The 19167-nt window shown below is 57.7% G+C and overlaps 1 protein-coding gene across 6 annotated transcripts in view; it reads right to left on the minus strand.

Annotated features, from left to right (window-relative positions):
- Positions 1-19167, minus strand: part of MPRIP (myosin phosphatase Rho interacting protein) — a 154019-nt gene that overhangs the window by 7826 nt on the left and 127026 nt on the right. For 2 of the 6 annotated variants that reach the window (XM_047832870.1, XM_047832867.1), the window contains exons 16-23: positions 13573-17442; positions 9946-10093; positions 9119-9236; positions 8099-8258; positions 6916-7035; positions 6076-6162; positions 5095-5257; positions 3660-3745 (exon numbers count right to left, since the gene is read on the minus strand). In XM_047832870.1, coding sequence (XP_047688826.1) covers positions 3660-3745; positions 5095-5257; positions 6076-6162; positions 6916-7035; positions 8099-8258; positions 9119-9236; positions 9946-10093; positions 13573-17442 — 4752 coding nt within the window. Of the gene's footprint in view, positions 1-3054; positions 3121-3659; positions 3746-5094; positions 5258-6075; positions 6163-6915; positions 7036-8098; positions 8259-9118; positions 9237-9945; positions 10094-13572; positions 17443-19167 lie in introns of all 6 variants that reach the window. The other 4 variants (XM_047832868.1, XM_047832869.1, XM_047832872.1 and 1 more) reach the window with 4 other exon arrangements.

Here is a 19167-nt window from a genome sequence, read left to right on the forward strand (position 1 = left end):
GCCCACTGGCCGGCCTGTGCCAGAACTCGCAAAGGTACAGGCTCCTCTGGGACGTATGAACCTCAAGGGTGGCCCCGGGTACAGGCTCCAGGTGACCACTGTGGTTTTTAGCCAGAAATCAGAGCACCGTGAAGTGGAGCAGGGCGGGGGGGCCCGAGAGCCCGGCCTGCCGTTTCCTGCTCTGGCACACTCCCGGGAGCTCCTGGCGCGGCGCAGGCTGCTGCCTCGGAGCGCGTGTCTGTGAGCGAGGACTGTGGGACACAGCTTTCCACAGAATTTGAGGCAGGAGAGGCGGGCCCTGGCGTCCCCCCACCCCATCGCCTAGAACAGCTCTGCCTGCTCTCTGTACTGTGGAGCAGTGAGCTCTAGGTGTGTAAATGAATGAAGTCACTGGTTTTCATTTTTCTTTTAAATAAAGGGTTCTATAAGTAACCCTTCTGAAACCCATTGGTCCAGACTGAGAAGCAGGCATTAGGGGCCCTGTTGAAGCCTGCCGCTGGGTCACCCGGAGGACTCAGCGGGGCAAATCCGTGTCCCGCCCTGAAGTGTAAATTTCCTTAATGCACATAACCGCCTCATCCGCTCTCGGGTCTTTCCCCCAGTGCTTCAGGTCAAGGGGCAGCCACGGGCAGAGAAGCATCAGGTGCTGGACGTGGCCGTGGTACGGGAGGCTCCACACCTAAGTGCCAGCTGGCCCGTCACTTGCCGCACCGCTTTGTTCTGGCAGGGGACTTGGTGGGGAGGGTCCTCGGACAGAGGGAGAGCAAATGTTCCGCCTCCGGTGGGCTCTCCGGTGTCAGGAGTCCCCGCTGTGCTCAGGACAGGCAGTTGGGGAGCAGGGCGGCGAGGGGCAGCCCGAGGCCATGGGCTCAGGGTCACATACCGCTGTGCGCCAGAGCTGAGCTATCAAGGTAGAAAGTAAGTGACCCCCGTGCTGACCCTGTGCACCCAGACGAGGGCTCCCGGGGTATACACAGCCAGCTCCTCTGGGGCTCGTTCCTCCCACAGGGCTGGTCTCTCCAACAACTGCCTCCGTGACCCCAAACTCAGACCACCGGACGGGGGCCTCTATGAGGACCCCGTGGGAAAGGTCCGCTCTGGTCTCGATCTCAGAAAAGCCACGAGGCTCTGAAGCAACGGGCTTGCTTTGACTGTGTGGGAGCTGAGACTGTCTATCCTTTTGAGTGAGGCAGGATACGGAAAGAGAACATCAACAAAGGACATTACGAGGACACATCAGATCCCACATCAAAGAGCACCACCGACAGGTGTGGATTCTGGGCAACCTCACTCCCGGGTCTTCCTGTGGTGGTGGGGTGGGAGCGGGGCGGGGAGGGATCTCCAAATACATCCAGGGAAAAGGACGGCGCACGTCCGAGAGTGAGCACCGGTGGATACTGCAAACAGGCCTAGGCCTGCCTGGCATCACAAGAGGTGTCCTTAAGGACATCTGCAAGGTCCCCTTCTACTCAGGCCAGGGGGACAGTGTGTCACAGAGACACTGGAAACTTGGCCAAGTCACGTGGACTCGGACACATCTGGGAAAACCCCATTCCTGGCCTCCTTACCCCTCTCATTTGGGTGCTGGCACCTCCGAGGGTCTGAGGCTGCGCTGGAGGCCCCGACCTTTGTGAGTGTGCCCGACAGTGCCCTCACTCTCCACCTTGCCTTTAGCTGCCTCCTGGCCAGCAAAAAAGGTCTTCCCGGCACATCACTGCAAAGTCCCTTATTGGTCTTGTCACTGACTTTCTGGCCTTTCTTCCAGAAGGGACAAACTCAGACACACCCCCGGGAAACACAATGTGTTCCGACGGGGTGGCCTGACCGCAGCCAGGTCCCGGGAGGGCGCAGCAGAAGCTTTTCATCGCCCGTCATTTGCCGGGATGGGCAACAGGCCTAAATCATTAACAGTGAACTTACAGCGGCTACGGTTCAACCTCAAATAGGAAGTAGAACCTTCAATAAGAAAACCGTAAACAAAAGAAGTTCTCCTTTTGCTAAACAGAGTGTTTTTCACGCTTACAGAAAAAGCCCAAAGTTTTCAATCAAGCCTCAGCCATATCTGGTTCTAAGTGACTTGGGACTGTAGAAGAATAAATAAAACCAAACTGACTAGGTTTAAAACTTGTGTTTCCTTAAAAGTCTTCCTTTCAAAACAAACCCGCTTCCCCCAGAGCCATCGGGCTGAAGCCCCTCAGCCGGAGGATGCCGGCCCGTGGATCCTCAGAGTGAGCCGCGGACACACGAGCACAAGGAGCCGGTGTGTGGCCCTGGGCCCGTCGGCGTCACCGCCAGGACTGTGGTCAGAGAACTAATGAGATCGGGTCGGCTCGGCCAGAGGCACACCAGGAGCGAGAGGCTGTGTGACCGGGACGCCGGCCTGGTGGCAGGCTGGGGGTGCCCACTGTCCTGTTTGTTTTCAAAGAGGCTGGTATTTCTCAGCCAGCACCTGGGTGCCCCCACCGCCTTCCACAGCACCCAGAAAGAAGCTTTTCCTTTTGTTAAAAACAGCCCCAAAGTGCTGGTAAACATTCAGCCCCGACCCCTCCTGGTCCTCTCGTTCTGCTGAGCCGTTTTCCTGGCCATCCCCGCGACATACTGGCTCCCTGAATACCGGGGTCCGGCCCTGCGTTGGCCCGTTAACTCGGTGCGGGGGTTCTCCGAGATGCGAGACCCCGTTTGCCAGTGGCGGCCGGGTCCCTGCCGGGTCCCTTCTGGAGGGTTTACCCCAGAGAACGTGGAATACGCCGATCATTCGACCTGTACTCTGACCACCGCCGGGGGCCACTCGCGAGCCCACGCCCACCCGAGACGCCGCCTCTGTGGACCACCTGCCAAGCTAGGGGGATGCTCCCCTCGGCAAAGGGTCAAGCCTAGTAGGAGGTTCCAGTGCCTGTGAACCCGTTAATAACAGGTGAGGGGAACCTGACCCGGGCTGCGTATGTGCTTGCTGGAGCGATAAAACAAGGAGCTTGCTATGGAGGTGTGAGCCGTGCATGCAGCCTGCCGCCCCCTCGAGGGCGGCAGATGGGTGGGTGGTGAGAGGTGGTTTACCTACATGACAGGGGACCTGGAAGCGGGCTCGTTTCAGTTATCCCATGAGACCTGCTCAATTACGGACTGTCAGAGGAAAGAGCAAAAAATAAGACACACACAATAAATCCTAAATGCAACATGCTTGTTACTCCCACCCTCCGCCCGTCCTTCCCGTGGAGAGGCGCTCGGCGGGGTGGGGGCCACGCGCCGGGAGGTGCTACCACGTGGCTGGGGCAAGAGGCGTAGGCAGCTTCCCCTCTCGAAGGCAGGTGGCGTTGTATTAAATTAGGGACGTGTGCAGAACAGTGCAGACAGCGGGGCTGGCCCAGGAGGGCACTGGGGTGAAATCCGGCCTTGGACGTCTAAGGTCGAATTCACTCCGAGCCCTGCTTCTCAGAGGCCTGGCCCCTCAATCGTCACTGTCGAAACTTGGTTCCATCTCGGCACGAAGGAGCTTCTGGGGCTCGAAGCCACCAGAACTGGCCCAGTGGGTAGGCATGTGGAGCCAGATGAGTTCTGGGACCTGGGGACCCTCTGCTGCGGCCCGTGGTGGGCTCTGACTCCAGCTCCTCTCCCTAAAGTCCAAGAGCCCCACACAGCTGGGGGCAGGATGCCAGACTCACCTTGGACCTGATGTTTCTGAGTTGCCGGCTGACACAGGATCTGTCTTTCTTTAAGAAGTCAGGGTTGCTTTTAGATTTCATTATATCTGAAAGAACAAACAGAACCGTTACTTTGGTTTTAAAAAACCCCAGGGAACCAGACTGAATGTTAAAAAATCTCCAAAGCTTGTTTTTATTGCCACACTCACGACATTTCCTTACACAGCTTTGAGAGAGCACAAAGCCAGTAACCGTAAAACACACTAGATCCTTCTCGGAACAACTCAAAGCGCGGGAAGCACCGGAGGACGCCTGTGTGCACGCGGCTAGGCCGTCCTCGCCGGTGCGGGACACTGGCTCAAGCGGCACTCGGCAGGGCGGCTGGCGCGCTTCACTCTGGGACCGCGCCGCGGCCCTAACTGCCGAGCGGACCAACTGTCCCGCTGCTTATTTAACCACACCTTCCCCCTGACAACACGGGACTGTTACGACCCATCGTAACCCACCCCCACGGAGACAACCCCATTCGCAGTCTGGTGCACAGTCCTGCAGGCTTCTGCTTAAACGGACGTTTGCTGGGTCACACCGCACCCCGTGTCCTGCTGGGGGTGGGGCTTACACTTAGCACACTTAGGGATCTCTTTCCACGTCGAGACACAATCTCTACCTGGCCTCTTTTAAGAAGCCGTGATCCTCTATCCTTGTTTGCACATCTCTGTGCTCTTGGTTCTTCAGAAGTTAAACTGGCAGGTCCCGGGATATATGCATTCTCCCCCAAATTCCACGTCCTCCTCTCTCCATGGCCCCTGCCACCCCAGGCTCCGCCTTGGAAGCGGCCACTGTCGTCACTTTGTCAGCCTCCAGGGTTAGTCTACAGTTCAATTATAGGTGGTGCTCTCGTGCTGCCTGCCTGCCTCTGGCAGCAACACAAGTGACCTTTCTTCTACCTGGCGGCCAGCACCCCCGCGACCGCTAGTGCTTGGCTGGTCAAGAGACAACAGCTGAATTTGCTGGATATTACTCTACAACATGTCTTCGGGGGGGACTGTCCTCCCCTGCCCCTCCCCTCCCCCTCTCCTGCCCCCATGGCCTCTTACAGATTTTATGCTTAAGCCCCAGCGTCAAGCAACTGGTGACAGCTGCTGTCACCAAGCTATTGAGTTCTTGAGGAAAACAGAAAAATGCAAAAAACGCAACCTGTTATTACTGGGAAAACACACGCTAACGGAGCAACGTCCCCTTCAAAGCCATCAGTACACCGTCCCCACCGGCGTGCTGAGAGGAAGATGGTTTCCCAACCCTGGGGAGCCTGTGGAAGCCAGGGCACCCTCCAGCCCCAGTGCCTTCTCCGATGAAACTCAGGTCTAAATACAGAGAAGACTCTTCTGCCTTCACTCGGGTGCTGGTGAAACTGTCTGACCACAGGTCGTCTGGGCCCAGAGCCTGGAGGACTCACCATATCCGGACACAGGGGTGTTTTCAGGGGATTTTTCACCCAGTGCTTCCGTTGCTGCTTTCAGCTGCTCTTTCAACCTGCTGATGTCACAGTCGGCCTTTGCTCTCACGATGCTGAGCTCTGTGTAGATGTCCTTGTACTTGTCACTAGCATACTTCTTGTCCTTGGGGATAAAAAGGACAGAAGCAAGTGGTGGTTAGGGCCAGGCCAGGTGGTCCGTCTTCTGGGGCTGGAAGGCTTCTGCACAACGACTGAGGGATGCTGTGGGCAGTCAGGAGAGGCAGGCCGACGCCCGTTTTCCAGAGGCAGGAACTCAACACAAAGTCAAACAGGCATAGCTGAGAGTCCGTCTCAACGTGGGACGAGACTCCCCGGGAGCTCTGGCAAGCACGGGCATAGACCTGACCCACTGAAGACCTCCCGGAAAACCCCTCCTCTGTCTTGGATTTCCTAAGTGACTGAATGGCCCCCAGGGATTCCATCATCTCCTCTCTGATTCCAAGAATGTCCTGGTGGAGGTAAGTGGGCTTCACCAAACTCTCACTTTCCAGGACAACATTTCTGTTTGGTCTCACAGTCCCTGCCAAAGCACACACGAGGCACGGAGAACAAGGACCTGCTTAAATGCTGTTTTAAGAGAACTCAATTTTGAGGGGCGCCTGGGTGGCTCAGTCGGTTAAGCGTCTGACTCTTGATCTCGGCTCAGGTCATGATCTCAGGGTTCTCTTGCATGGACAGTGCAGAGCCTGCTTGAGATTCTCTCACTCCCTCTCTCTCTCTGCGCCTCCCCTGCTCACGCTCTCTGTCTCTCTCTCTCTCTCAAAATAAATAAACTTAAAAAAAAAAAAAAAGAACTCAATTTTTTGAAACCACGTCCCTCATAAAAATGAAATCCACTCTAGAAGAGCCTGCGACTGGAGTGCATGGGACCTCCACCCTGAGCCCATCTCCAGATCTGTCTCCCACGGCAGGTGCCATTACCCGCAATGCTGTCTGTAGCTCGTCCTTGAGAGAGCTGATCTCCTGTTTCAGGTACTGTATTTCTGACTCCTTGACCCGCAATAAGACCTAGAATGAGAGAGAGGTTAGGGACTGACATTCAGCAGCAAAGGGACTTCCAGAGTCTTGAAAGCAAAGATGAGGGCCGAGCAGGGAACCTCTCCATGCCCTGGGAAGCAGACACTGTCCTCGTCCTCCTCCCTGCCAACATGCGGCCAGAAATGCCACCAAACACACTTAACCATTGCTAACAGCCTGCACATCACATACAGAAACAGAAAGGAATCACTGCGATTTCTCCTGGACCCAAGAGTCCTGTTTCTCGGCCGAGGGGCCATGGTGAGCTCCCGGGACTGGGCCCATAAAAGCATCCTGCTGAAACTTTTCCTGAACTCACTCAGCCTCCCTTCACGTCACTGAGCATATTTTCATGACCAAATTTTAACTGAATGGGGAGAAAGACTCTAAATGCTTTTATAAAAAGACATACAAATCAATCATCCTGACTTAAAACTGCAAGCAGCTGTGGTGTTCACACAGCTATTAAATGTTTCACTTCAGGTGGTCGGTATCTGTGGTGTGGCCATGGGGTCAAAGGTCCCTGTGGCCTCCCAAGAGGTGCCCCACTCCTGCCACGGACCCCACGCTGCCTGGCAGCTAGTGTCTTTTGTCGCCCTTGGGGTGATCTGGATCCTTCCACGTACTTCCCCTCCTGCTGTTTCCGACTCTCATCCTTGCAATGATACCATAAGCTAAGGGCCACCTCTCGGTCCCCACCTGGGGCTCGTGTGGTGCACGGCTCGGGGAGGGGCTGAGTGGTACCTCTAACTCATAGGCATCCTTGCCCTGCGTGAGAGGTGAGCCAGCGGCCTCTCCGCCGGCATCCCCGGTCAGCAGCGTCCGTAACCGTGAGATCTCTGCAGCCAGGCGGTTGTTCAGCTCCTGTGAGACAGCAACACAGCACAAAAGGATGCTTAACCGAGCCACCTGGGGGCAGCACTCACACGACACAACCAGGAGAGGTCAGTTCCCTGTGTGAGCACAGAAGGGCACGGGCAGTGCTTGTGCGCACACACGCCGTGGCGTTTTACATTTAACGTGTGAGTCTGTCACCGCCTGTGATTTATATCCTTGCAGAAGCTGTTCACGTGGGCTCTGTAAGCATCTGCTGAATTGCGTATGCAGGATGCCGTAATCCTCCATACCTTTCTGTCACCATAACTAGCATCCGTGCGTCTCACGGTTTGCTGAACTGAGTTTCCACAGGGTTAGGCCCTTCTTACCGTCCTCCCTGCTCACTTTCTGAACTATTTTTTCCAACTAACAAGTGGACATGTTAGGCCACTGCAGTGACTAGGCGGAACCAGTCCCACCATAGCGCCCTCCTACGGGCTGACCGTAGGCCCACGGAGACCTTGAGTCTGGAGCTGGCCAACTCAGTGCCTGCGGAAGACCAGCAGTGGGTCACGCAGATAGTGGTCCAATTTGGTACCACAGAGTAGCTTTTATCAAACTATATCTACCTTGAGCCTTTCCATTAGCCAGGATTTTAAATGTACCCCGATTTTCTGAAGAACAGGCAAAATTTAAAAGAATAATCTGACAAAAAAAGTGTGAACAGTGTATGGACTCGACTGGGAGACGATTAAATACAGTCCCAGCCTTGGGGACAGGAGACCTGGACCAGATGCAATGACGCTCCCTCTCGGGCCCTGCTCAGCAGTGACGAAGCAGAAATCCAGAGACGCTCAGGAGAGACTGAGGCATCTCAGAGAGCCCAGATCGGCTGGAGCCAAAGTGACTCCGAAGTGAAACAGCTGGTTCAGGTGGCAGACGGTCCCAGCTCTGCCACCCGCAGGGAGTTTCCATCAATATGCCAGGAGACGTCAGACATCAGGGAGAAGCCTGTGGACGGGGGGCCGCTCCGTGGCTCAGGAGCTCGGGGCCACCGCACGTGAGGCCCAGCTCCCAACTCCAGCTCGGGCTCGCCTGGCCGCCGGCTCACCTGGTTGTGGGCGTTGAGCTCCTGGTTCTCACGCTGGCACTGCCGCAGGGCCTGGCGCTCGGCCTCCAGCGCCTGGGCCAGGTGGGCGTTCTCCAGACACTTCTGCGAGTACTGCTCCGAGAGCACCTCCAGCTCCCGCTGCACGGACTGCAGCTCCTCCCTGGGGAGAGGCCACCGCTCACCTCTGCGCCCTCACGCCCGGGGCCAGGCCTCTAACAGGCTCTGTGAGCCTCTTTTGCGAAACTTGAGGAACGATGAGACACAAGGCAAAGGCTGAGCAGAGAGGGGGGCCCGTGCATTCATTGTGTGGCCTCAGCAAGTTCGTATCCAGCTAAAACAGGGACACTTAAACAGTACTACAAGGCGCCCGGGGGGCTCAGCTGGTTAAGTGTCTGACTCTCGATTTTGGCTCAGGTCGTGATCTCGCGGTTTTCACGGGATCCAGTCCCGTGCCGGGACCCTGCACTGACAGTGCGGAGCCTGCTTAGGACTCTCTCTGTCCTCTCTCTCTGCCCCTCCCCTGCTCGCGCATGGTCTCTCTCTCAAAATGAATAAACAACGAAAAAAGCACCGCAGGCTTACAGAATCTGTCCTGTAGCCTGACTTGCTCCTCTCCCAAGTAGCTTAACAGTCCCACGGACAAAACCCTCATGTCAGCAGAGAATTCACTCTGGTGATTTGTTTTCAACGCTAACTTCTGAGGTACCTTGCGTCTGATAACCAGGACCAGGCTTTAACCACGCTCAGAAAATCAAAGCCTTGTGATGCTGCTGTCAGCAGCCTGGACCTCTTGGAAAAGGCTGTTTCTTCCACTAGTGGAACCGGGAAGGTGCTTGGCCCCTCAGGAAGGGTGGCTGAGGTGCTCTCAGAGCCCTCGGGCCTCCGCCAATGCCCACCCTTGGGACCCGTGTCCCTGTGGCTCTTACAAAGCCACAGGAAAGGTGTCCCTCCCCATCCGAAGGGCTTCCCTCCAGCCCGGCCCCACAAGGGCCGCCTCCAGTGGGCAGGAAGCAGACTCACAGGTACTGCCGTCGTAGGGCCTCGATGTCCGAGTTGATACTGCTGATCTGGGACCGCTGGCTCTTCTCCAGCTCGCGTTCCATCTCCTCCCGGTGGGCGTTCTTCATGGCTTCGATGGCTGCAAAGACATGGCCATCAGCATGAGAGGCTCGGGGGCAAGGCGGACAGGACAGCCTGATGGCTGCCCACTGTTAAGTCGCTCGTGGTCTCACGAGCGGTCAGGCAGGCTTCTCCCAAACCGATTCTCCGAGGCAGGCACGAGCCAAGCAATTTCCAGGGGACTCCCACCACAAGAGGGATGCAGGTGCATTTTTTTCCCCGTGTGTTAGAAGAGAGCCAAACTGACGAAATAAGTGTCGACACTGAAATCAAGCATGAGTTTACAAAACAAGCACGTGTTCAGGTTGGTGTATTTGTTTCTTTAACCCTAAAATGACAAACCACCATAAAGTAGGGTTACACGAAAGGAAGGTTAACACAAAACCGACGGCACCAATGCTTGCTCAGGGCAGAGCGCATCGGCCCTGTGATACGGTCTCCCCGCCAGGTAGAAGCCGCAGCTCCTCTGTGCTGATGTTACCGGGCACTGGGGGCAGAGGGGGTCTCATGTGGTCAGAGGGCTGTGGACAGCCCCTCAGGTGTAGCTGGGGGTGCCGGCTCTTGGCCTGCAAGCCCTCGGAGGGCCCCCAAAACCAGAGAACTGTCAGAGAAAGATTCTCTTGGATAATGAAGCTTAAGTCTGAAGCAAAAGCCCGTGCAGCCAGCTCAGGAAGCCGGCCACCTGCCACGCCCCTGGGGTTAAACTGGCTCCCAGGCCCAGCTCCCACCTGAGATGGTGGCCGCCGTCTCCTCAGCCAGCAGGCGGTCCTTCTCCTCTCGCAGCTTCTCCAGCTCCCGTTGGTGCTGCCTCTGCAGGTCCTCGATCTTCTTCTGGTGCGTTTCTTCCATCGCAGCAAACCCTCGCTCGCACGTAGCCTGTAAGATGCAAAAGGGACTCCATGGATTTCTTTACCTGTCAGCTGAGTGTTCTGTTTATCAGTGCGCCAGCAGCCCGGCCCCTCTAGGCTCCCTGGTCCAGGCGGCAGGCTCCCTGACACCGCGCACGGAGCCAATGGAGCATCTGACGCCTGTGTGCAGGCTCCCACCGATGCTGCTGGGTGTTTCATGCTATCGGCATTTAGAAGAGAGTTTATAGCTCTACGTTCTCTTATTTCCATGATTGTTCTGAATCCTGCTTTGTGGAAAGTCGGTACTGTGGCGGGAAGAGGCTGCAGTGGAACTGAAAATAGCTGATTCTGGACCTTTACAGAATTGCTGCTGGGCAGGACTGACCACAGGGAGGGAGAAGAGACTGGCTGTGTCTGGTTCGAGTTATATGGCACCAAACAGGGCATTTCATAAGCAGTCACAAACAGGGACGAGTCTTTGCCAGCTGGAGGGAGCCAGGACCATCCTGTGAATGATGGGGACTCTGGTGAGGACAGGGGGCGGGGGTGGTGCACACAGCCCAGGGGGTCTGGCCCCGCCAGTAACCAGCTGGCCACCCTAAACTGGTGTCCACTGGGGGACTCAGGTTAGGCCACACGATCTCTTCTCTTCCAGCCTGCATCTTCCTTCTTCCTCTTTCAAGGAGGACAGAGAGGGGCACTGATTAACTAACTGAAACGAGGGACATAACAAAACTGCTTTCCAAGCTTGTCCGGTTCATGTCTTGTTACAACGCAGGCTGGTTTATTACCTGGACACAGGTTTGGGGGAAGCACACAGGTACGCCCTAAGACGGGATCAAACCATCCTACATATCCACACAGAGAACCCCGGGCATGGCTAATCAGACTGCTCTTATCAGAGGGGCAGGTGAACGTGCCACACGGCTGTGAGGGTGGGATGTGCAGCTGTTTTGGGCATGGAGGTACACTCTCTGTCTCAATCCCTCGCAAGATCTCATTCAGAGTAGGGATCAGGCCTTTCGGTGATTAAAAAACAAACAAACCTGAAGAATATGGCCATGTTAGATCCCAATGCAAAGTACGGTGGGGCTCCTCCCTCCCAACCTATATGTTCTTTGGTCAATCTTCTTGCACATGGATTCAAGAAAGGACACAAAGGAATCAAATCACCACACTTGGGTGTCCCTGTCTGAGCCACCGCAGTAACTGAGTGGCCTGAGATTCTCTAGTCAGTATTTTTGAATTCGTGGTCACAGTCTCGACTTCATCTCCACAGACTGGCTGCACTGTGCAAATGGTCTTAACTCTTGTCCACCATGACCTGGGCATTACTTCTCCCAGGTGGCTCCCATCTGGAAGCTGGGGGCCTCCGCTCACACCACAGGCCAACTGGAGGAAGTGTAGGGCTGTGGCTCCCGGCCCCCAGCCCTCTCCAAGCCCCTCATCTTTCCTCTGGCATGCTCTGGTTCACAGTGAACACACAGCTAGTAGGTCTTTTAGGGTTTAGTGTGACTTGAGTGCTTTAGAATACTTAAAAGTTAAGGGTGAAAATTCTTCCTACAGAAATGTGGAATGATCTTTAAAGACCAGCTGCTTCCTTGGACAGCATACGTGTTTAAAAATGATTCCCCTGTAAACAAATTTTAATTTTGAAGCCAGTAATCCCTGGGATCAATAAAAGTCCGTCAATGACTACCATGCAGAGTTGTGAGGGGAGGTGTCAGCCTACAGCTGTCGGAAGAGGGGCTGTCGGGCCAAGACCCTGGTCTCCATGACCCAGGCAAAATTCTGCACAAAGTTAACAGCCATCAGCCAGACGCCCTTGGGAGTCCTGTCTGGTTGTCATTTCTGTGTCTCGAGGGGGTGAGAACACAGAGGATGGGCTGGATGCTCACAGGCACACGACAGAGGATACACAGCACGAGCAGCGTCCAGGTCCCCAGAGTCACGCTACCAGAGGCCCCCAACGTGACTTCTCGCTGACTAGTGGGATCACGTCACCTGTTTGGGCCTCATCGGTGCCCAGCTGACTGACACAGGGCTGAAAGTGCCTCACTGCACAGGGACTGTGCCGGAACTCGGAGGGGAAGCAGTTCACTGTGACACAAGGTGTGAATGCGCCCAGGCGCCCGGCCACACAGACCCGCTGGGCGTCACGGGAAGGAGCGGAGTCCTCTCCCGGAAGGGCACTAGGGAACAGTGTCTGTGCATGTTGCTTTGGAAGGTGAGCCTGGAACCCATCTGCAGGCGGTGCTCACACACACTGAGTGCCACAGGGGGTGTCACCTGTACACTTTTGTTAAAAGAACAGTGAAAACGGCCTCTCGGCCGTTGGAGGGCTTGCCGACGACCACACGTGCTCGTCCGTGGTCAGCGGGCTGCGCCGTCACACAGACGCCAAGACCACACCGCTGACTCACAGCACGTTTCTGTTCCGCTTCCGGGGCCACGGGGACGAGCGGCCCGCCGGACAGCAGCGTCAGCCCCGCGTGTGGCGGGAGCCAGCTCTGGGCGCCGGCTGAGCGAGGCGTCATCACGCTAGGGACCTGCCTGGGGACGGACGTCTTGCGAGGAGCCTGGGCATTTACTGCGCGCAGCCCCGAGGGATGGGGCGAAGCTCAGGAGGAGGGTGCTGAGAAGCTGAGGGGAAGCTCCGGGCAGGCGGAGGCAGGCACCTCTAGCTACGACGGGGGCGGGGGAGGACCCGGACTGGCCCATGCGCCCAAGGCCCCAGGGAGCTTGGGAAGGTCACCTTGACATGACAGGGCCTGGGTACTCTGCCTAATGAGGCAGAGTGTGAAATGCGGTGGGCTGTGGGGGACAGTTGCTGGGCAGAGGTCATCCCTCTCGGCCCTCGGAAAAGGACACCAGTGGCCGAGAGGCGTGCTCAGTAGAGAAGCCCATCTTTCACAGAGTGCCCATTAAGTGCCAGGTCCCCACAGGGAGCTGGAACGGGAGAGGGACCGTCGACACCATCTTTTGGGAGCCCCAGCTCTGCTCTCTTAGGACAGTTAGAAGGAGGCACACTCTGAGGGAGCCTCCGGCCCCTTCTCCTGGGTGCTTCTCAGGTTTGCATCTGTACCAGCCTGGAGTGGGTTCCTCAGGGGCAGAAGAGAGGGTGAGGCTGGGACAGGGACAATAGAGGCTTCCCTGCTGGGGCACACAGAGGGACAGAGCAGAGAGGTGATGGGGACATCACACTCCCTGTCCCGCGGTGCTCCTGTTGTCCTTCCGCGAGTCCTCCTTGGGGGATGGGGGGGGGGGGGGGCGGGGTGGACGTTGAGCAGGAGGCTAGACCCTTGCCCAGGCCCTGTTCTGAGACCACAGCACGCCAGCGAGGGGTCAGGGGAGGGACAGCTTGACTCTGCGTGTTCAGTCACCCAGAGCCAAGAACCGTGTCTCGGCTGTACCCCGAGAGCCCTGTGAGGCAGACGCTGCCCCCCGAGACAAGCGGCATGATGCCCGCCCCTCAACTGCCTTGCAAATTAAGTGATGCTCCAGAACCTTAAGGTTCTCAAAGTCTTTCTGGTACTTCTCCCGCAGCGTGGCCGCGTTGCCCTCCAGGTCCTTGTGCTCCAGCTCCTCCCGCATGATGTCCATCTGGGCCTCGAGCTCCTGGATGCGCTCTCTCAGCCCCGTCATGGAGTCAGCTTCTCCCCCGGTTGGCTGCGGAGCGTCCCGGGGCCGGTCTGCGGGCCAGCTGGAGGAGGGGGGCTGCCGAGGGCCCCCCGGGGGGCCGGGGGCCGGCAGGGCTTCGGGGGGCCGCCCCTGGTAGTGGTGCAGGGCCTCCTGCAGGCAGCGGAGGCTCTGGGCGTAGTGCTCCTGCAGGGTCCTCAGCTCCTCCTCGTGGATGGTCTGCAGCTCTTTGATCTTGAGCTGGAACTTGTCCTCCAGGCTCTGCATCTGCTCCACGTGGTGCCTCTCCAGGTCCCGCCGGTCCCTGACCGAGGCGTCCAGCTGACTCAGGACTCTGCTGTGCTCGGCCTGCAGCGTGTCCCCCGCCCTGTTCAACTGCTCCACCACACACCGGATCTCCTCCTCGTACCTCCCTCGCAGGGCACACATGTTCTCGCCGTGTTTGCTTTCTGCTTCTTCCAGACATCTCTGCTGATGGTCCAGCTGGGCGACCTTGGCCTTGAGCTCTGCGTTCTCCCTTTCGATGATGGCAATCACTTCCAGGTACTCGCTCTTTTGCTTCCGGAGAAGTCCCTCGTACTCCTCCCTCAGGGCCCCGACCGCTTGCTCGTGCTCCTGACAGGAGGTGCCCCTGCTCTGCCAGGACGCCTTGTAGCCCCGGAGCTCCTTTTCATACTCCAGCCGGATTCTGCAGGCTGCATAACACACCTGAGCCTGAATGATTGCGTCCTGAACTAATAACGAAGAATACTGACCGAGGCCTCCCAAGTAAGTGTTACAGGACAGATTCTGGGATGCCTGGAGAAGCTTCTGGCAATCTCTTACTGATTCCACTGGGGGAAGCGAGGTTAAAGCGGCAGATATCTCCCCTAAGAGGCTGGCCTTATCTTTAAGCTGCAGGGCGAGCTCCTCCTGAATGGCAACAAGGGCCCCGGAGCTCTGGGTGGACAAGTAGAAGGGCTCCTGGAAGCCGGCTCCTTCTTGAGGACTCAGCACTTCTCCCAACGGGCTCAAGTCCCAGGATGCCTGCATGCCATCTTCAATGGCTGCGGGAAGCTGGAGGGCTTCGGAGACCTGCTGCATCACTCTCTCAAAGTCGGGGGTTCGGTAGGCCCCCAGGATGTCCCCGAGCGCGCGCTTGTGCTGCTGCAGCGCCATCTGGGTCCCCTGGAGGGTCTCCTGGATGCTCTGCAACCGGCGGTGGAATGACTCCCTCACCGACTGCAGGGCGAAGCTGAGCTCTGCCCTGACCCACGTGGCGTCTGCCAGGGCGGGGACCAGGGCTTGCGGGACGCTCTGCTGCCCGCCTCCTGCTGCACCGGCCGCCTCTCCTCCCAGCGTTCCCAGGTGCTTACTCAGGGACTCCACCTGGCTCCAGAACTCGCCATCCACCAGCACCTTCTTAGCCCAGGTGTCCGCTGGGGCCCCAGGACAGACAGCAGCACTTTCAGGTTCCAGTGGCGACTTTCCTGACTGAGAAATCTCGTGCAGAACACGCGAGATATCCGATGTTGTGTTTTGTAAAGAGTCTGCTATCTGGTTGATCAGTGAGGCTTCCAGGGCTATCTGGTCAGAAAGGAGTTTCAGCTGCTCCTGCTCACTCAGTTCAGGCCGGGGCAGTGGCTGTGAAGTCGCTTTCCCCACCTCCGAGAAAGCCCCTTCCTCTGGCTGGGCCTGCGCCCCGCTGTCTGCAGGCGCTGGCCAGCGGCTCCCGGCCTGGACGCTGCTGCCCGGTGCGTGCTCCACGCCGACCAGGGGGCCCGCTCCCGCGTCCTGTGTTTCCTCCTGGCTGGCCACCGGCAGGGATCGCAGCTGCTCTCGGCAGTTTTCTAAGCAAGCCAGAGCCTGGCTGTTCTTTACCTGGAAGTCGCCCAGCTCCCCGACGTGATTTTCGACCATCTTCGCCCTCGCCTGTCTTTCCTGCTCCAGCTGGGAGGCCAGCGCTCCGACCTGGAGCAGGCTGGCGCGGAGCTGCTCGCGGAGCCGCGCCTCGGTGCCGGCCCACTGCTGGTGCAAGGCGAGCAGGGCCTCCTGGCTCTGGCCCTGCTGGCTCTCCAGCTTAACCGTCACGTCTTTGAGCTTCTCCTCCGTGATGTAGAGCTTGGTCTCCAGGGAGTGTATTATGGAGAGATAGGTGTCGGAGTCGCTGGCCGCGGGCAGGGAGCTGGGGGTGGCCTCTGACGACATGCTCTCTTCCGAGGGGGACCGGTCCTGGCTGGTGTCGGAGGACGTGCTGCTGGTCCAGGTCTTCTCGGACCCATCTGGGTGCGTGTATTTTTGGCACTGGATCGTGGAGAACCGGATTCTTTGCCTTTTAACGCCAGGTACTCCCTGGTCGGGTTTTGTCGTGCTCTGAGGGGGCCCCTCCCTGTCGGGCACCTCCGACTTCAGGGTCCCCGGACTCTCTTCTCTCCTGGGGCTGCTGTCACCACGCTCCTCCCCTGGGACAGCCCCCGGATCCTCATCCTCGAGCCTCGGATGTGGGAAGGCTGGAGGCGCGACGGCGGCTTGGGGTCGTGGGCCCGACAGCACGATGCCGTCCTCCGCCTCTTCCGGGCAGCTCCGCGGCTCCTCCGCGTCTTCTGAGGACTCCTTCACAAACTTCCTTAATATCTCTTCCTTTGCCTGGAGCTTCATTTCTGTCTCCTCCAAGCTGCTCCCCAAGGCGACCATTTTAACCAAAGCCTCATTGAGGTCCTGATCTTTCTTTTCCAGAACCTTCTCGTGCATCTCCTTGATGTGTTTCAGCTCCTCCTCCTTTTCTTTCAGCAGAGTGTGCATGCTCTGGAGTTGGCCGGCCACCCTCCTGTAGGAGTGCTCCAGGCTCTGGCAGTCGGCCTCCCTTCCCCTCAGCTTCTCCTGGAGCTCGGCGACGTCCCCGTCAGACAGGGAGACGCGGTCCATCAGCTCCTGGAAGCGCTGCCTGATCAGGTCCCGCTCGTCCCTGAGGCTCTGGACGTGCTCGGCCAGCTTGTGGATGCTGGCCTCCTTCATCTCCAGGCGCTCCTCCAGCTGGCGTACCACCTCGCTGCCCTCGAACTTGGCGCTCAGCTTCTCCTTCTGGAGGACCTCCACCTGCTGCTCGTGGTCCTGCAGCTGGTCCTCGTAGGCGCGGGCCTTGTCCTCCACCTCCTTCAGGTTCTGCAGCAGCGCCTGCTTCTCCTTCTCGCAGCTCTCCAGCAGCGCCTCGTAGTTGCTCTGCAGCTTTTCCTCCATCAGCCTCTGGGCCTGCTCGCTGGCGCTCAGCTGCTGGCTGAGGTCGGCGATGCGCCCCTGCAGCCGCTGCGCCTCCCTCTGCCGGTCGCGCTGCAGCGCCTGCTGCAGCTCCAGGTCGCGCAGCTCCTGCGTCTTCTCCAGCAGCAGGGCCTCGGCGCCCTTGAGCTTCTGCTCGCTAGCCTGCAGCTGAGCGCTGAGCGCGGCCTCGCTGTGCTGCCGCTCCTCCAGCTGCTCGCGGACCTTGTCCTTCTCCAGCTTCAGGTCGCCCTTGAGCTTGGCCAGCGCCTGCTCCTTGATGGCGAGCTCGGCGGCGGCGTTGCTGAGCCTCGCCTGGAGGCTCCGGATCTCGGCCTCGTGGTGCCGGATCGCGTCCTTGGCCTCCCCGTAGCTGCGCTTCAGGGACTGGATCTGCTGCGTGACCAGCTCCTGGCGCTGGCACTGGGCCTCCAGCTCGCTTTGGAGATCCTGGTTGACTCTATGGAGCCTCTGCCAGGCACCGGATGGGGAGGTGGCCACTTCAGTCTTAAAAAAACCGATTAAACACTGGTTAGTAACACTCGGGCCTCCCCGTTCTGAGTGTCACACCTCTGGCCAGGGTCAACCACAGAAAAGCTCCTTGGTGGGTTTGCCTTTTATCCTCGGCATAATTTTTTTTTTTCAATTAAGAAAAGAATCCGACAAACCGTCTTAATTTTTTTGGCAAGTAGCTGCTTCTAGGTAAACAGAAAACATGGACAGGGACATCACACGGCTCTAACCAAGCGGCTTCTAGGAGAACTAAACCAAACAAAACTGAATAATGGAGCACACTGATGGGCAAAACGAAGACCAGACCGGAGGACAAGAGATCGCTGGGAAGGACAGGGGGAGGAGCAGAGCGGCGGGATCTGTTTGTTTGTTTGTTTGGCAACACAAAGGGTACCTGGCTCTAGGCAACAAACCCTAAGAAAGCCAGGACTGGGGTGCGGGTGGCGGGTGGCGGGTGGCACTTCCTTCTAGGACGGGGAGAGAAGGAAGGGAGGCCACTGCTCGGGAGCCAGTGAGGTGACAGCTGAAACGTGTTCCTTTGGGAAGCGGAGCCCGTCCTCTACAGTAACAGGAAAAACTAATCTCTACCTGCAAGAAGACAAAATGAGGGGGAAACGGAAACCAGGGAGTAAAACGTGATCATCAACGAAACAAACAAACCTTTGTGGAATTCAAAATAAGAAAGTGAAGCATGCAAGAAACAAAACACAAATGAAACAAGACTCCCCCAACTGAAAGGCATGCAGAAGAGACAGAACTAATTAATGCAGGGGGAAAAAAACGAGAACATGAACAAGAGTGAGAAGAGCCCAGCCTAAGAATTTGGCCTGCCTGTGGCTCGCTCTAGGTCTGGTCTGCTGGCAGGGAAGCCACAGATGTGACACTCAGTTATGTTACAGTTACACTCCACGACATCCGAGCATGCAGGCTCCTCCTCCCCAGCACCAGCAGCGCAGTGCCCGCCCCGGGGGGGCTGACTCCTCCTGACCCTCAACCCCAAAGGCCCCCTCCCCTGCTCGTTCCCAATGACTTGGTTAGAAGCCTGTTCAAAGCGCCAAGGGAGGCTAAAAGTCACGGTTGTTAGACCTAGCGGAAAGGCCAGCCCCGCCCAGCTTCGCCAGGGGCTTTGGCTCAGGCTCATGCAATCATCCAGGTTAGACACGGAGGCAGGTTCTTAGAGGTTAGCAATGTGCAAAATCTGCTGCTGGTTTCTTTGCCACCTGATGTGAAGTGAATTCGTGCAGGTTTAAAAAGATGCTCCCCGAACCCGGAAGGTCTACACGAAATGACCCAGGAAGCCCTAGAGTGACATTTATGGGAAAGAGGGACACCCACCATCACCAGTGCCTGGTGCCTGAGAGTCTGACCTGGGCATGGCCATAACTTGGCTTGAAGGGGCGGGGGAGGGGTTCCAGGGCACACAAGACACCCAGGGCCACGGTCACAGCTGGGGGAGAAAGAGAAGGCAAGGGGAACACGCAACAAGAAACGGCACGGAGACAGGTAGACTCTGCCCAGAGGTCCACGTGCTGCCTGGCATGACTCGGACCAAGACGACCGGCGTGTCGCAGTCTGGAAATGCCGACACAGCCACGTATCACAGAGACTCTGGGTCACTGAGACACGGAAAGGCCCTTGGGGTCAAGTTCTAAGTCTCCACAAGCAAGGAGGCTGAGGCCGTGGGGAAGGGCACCAGCTTCTACTGGTCAGTGGCAGGAC

This window comes from Prionailurus viverrinus, chromosome E1 (assembly GCF_022837055.1).
Source record: "Prionailurus viverrinus isolate Anna chromosome E1, UM_Priviv_1.0, whole genome shotgun sequence".
NCBI lineage: Eukaryota > Metazoa > Chordata > Mammalia > Carnivora > Felidae > Prionailurus > Prionailurus viverrinus.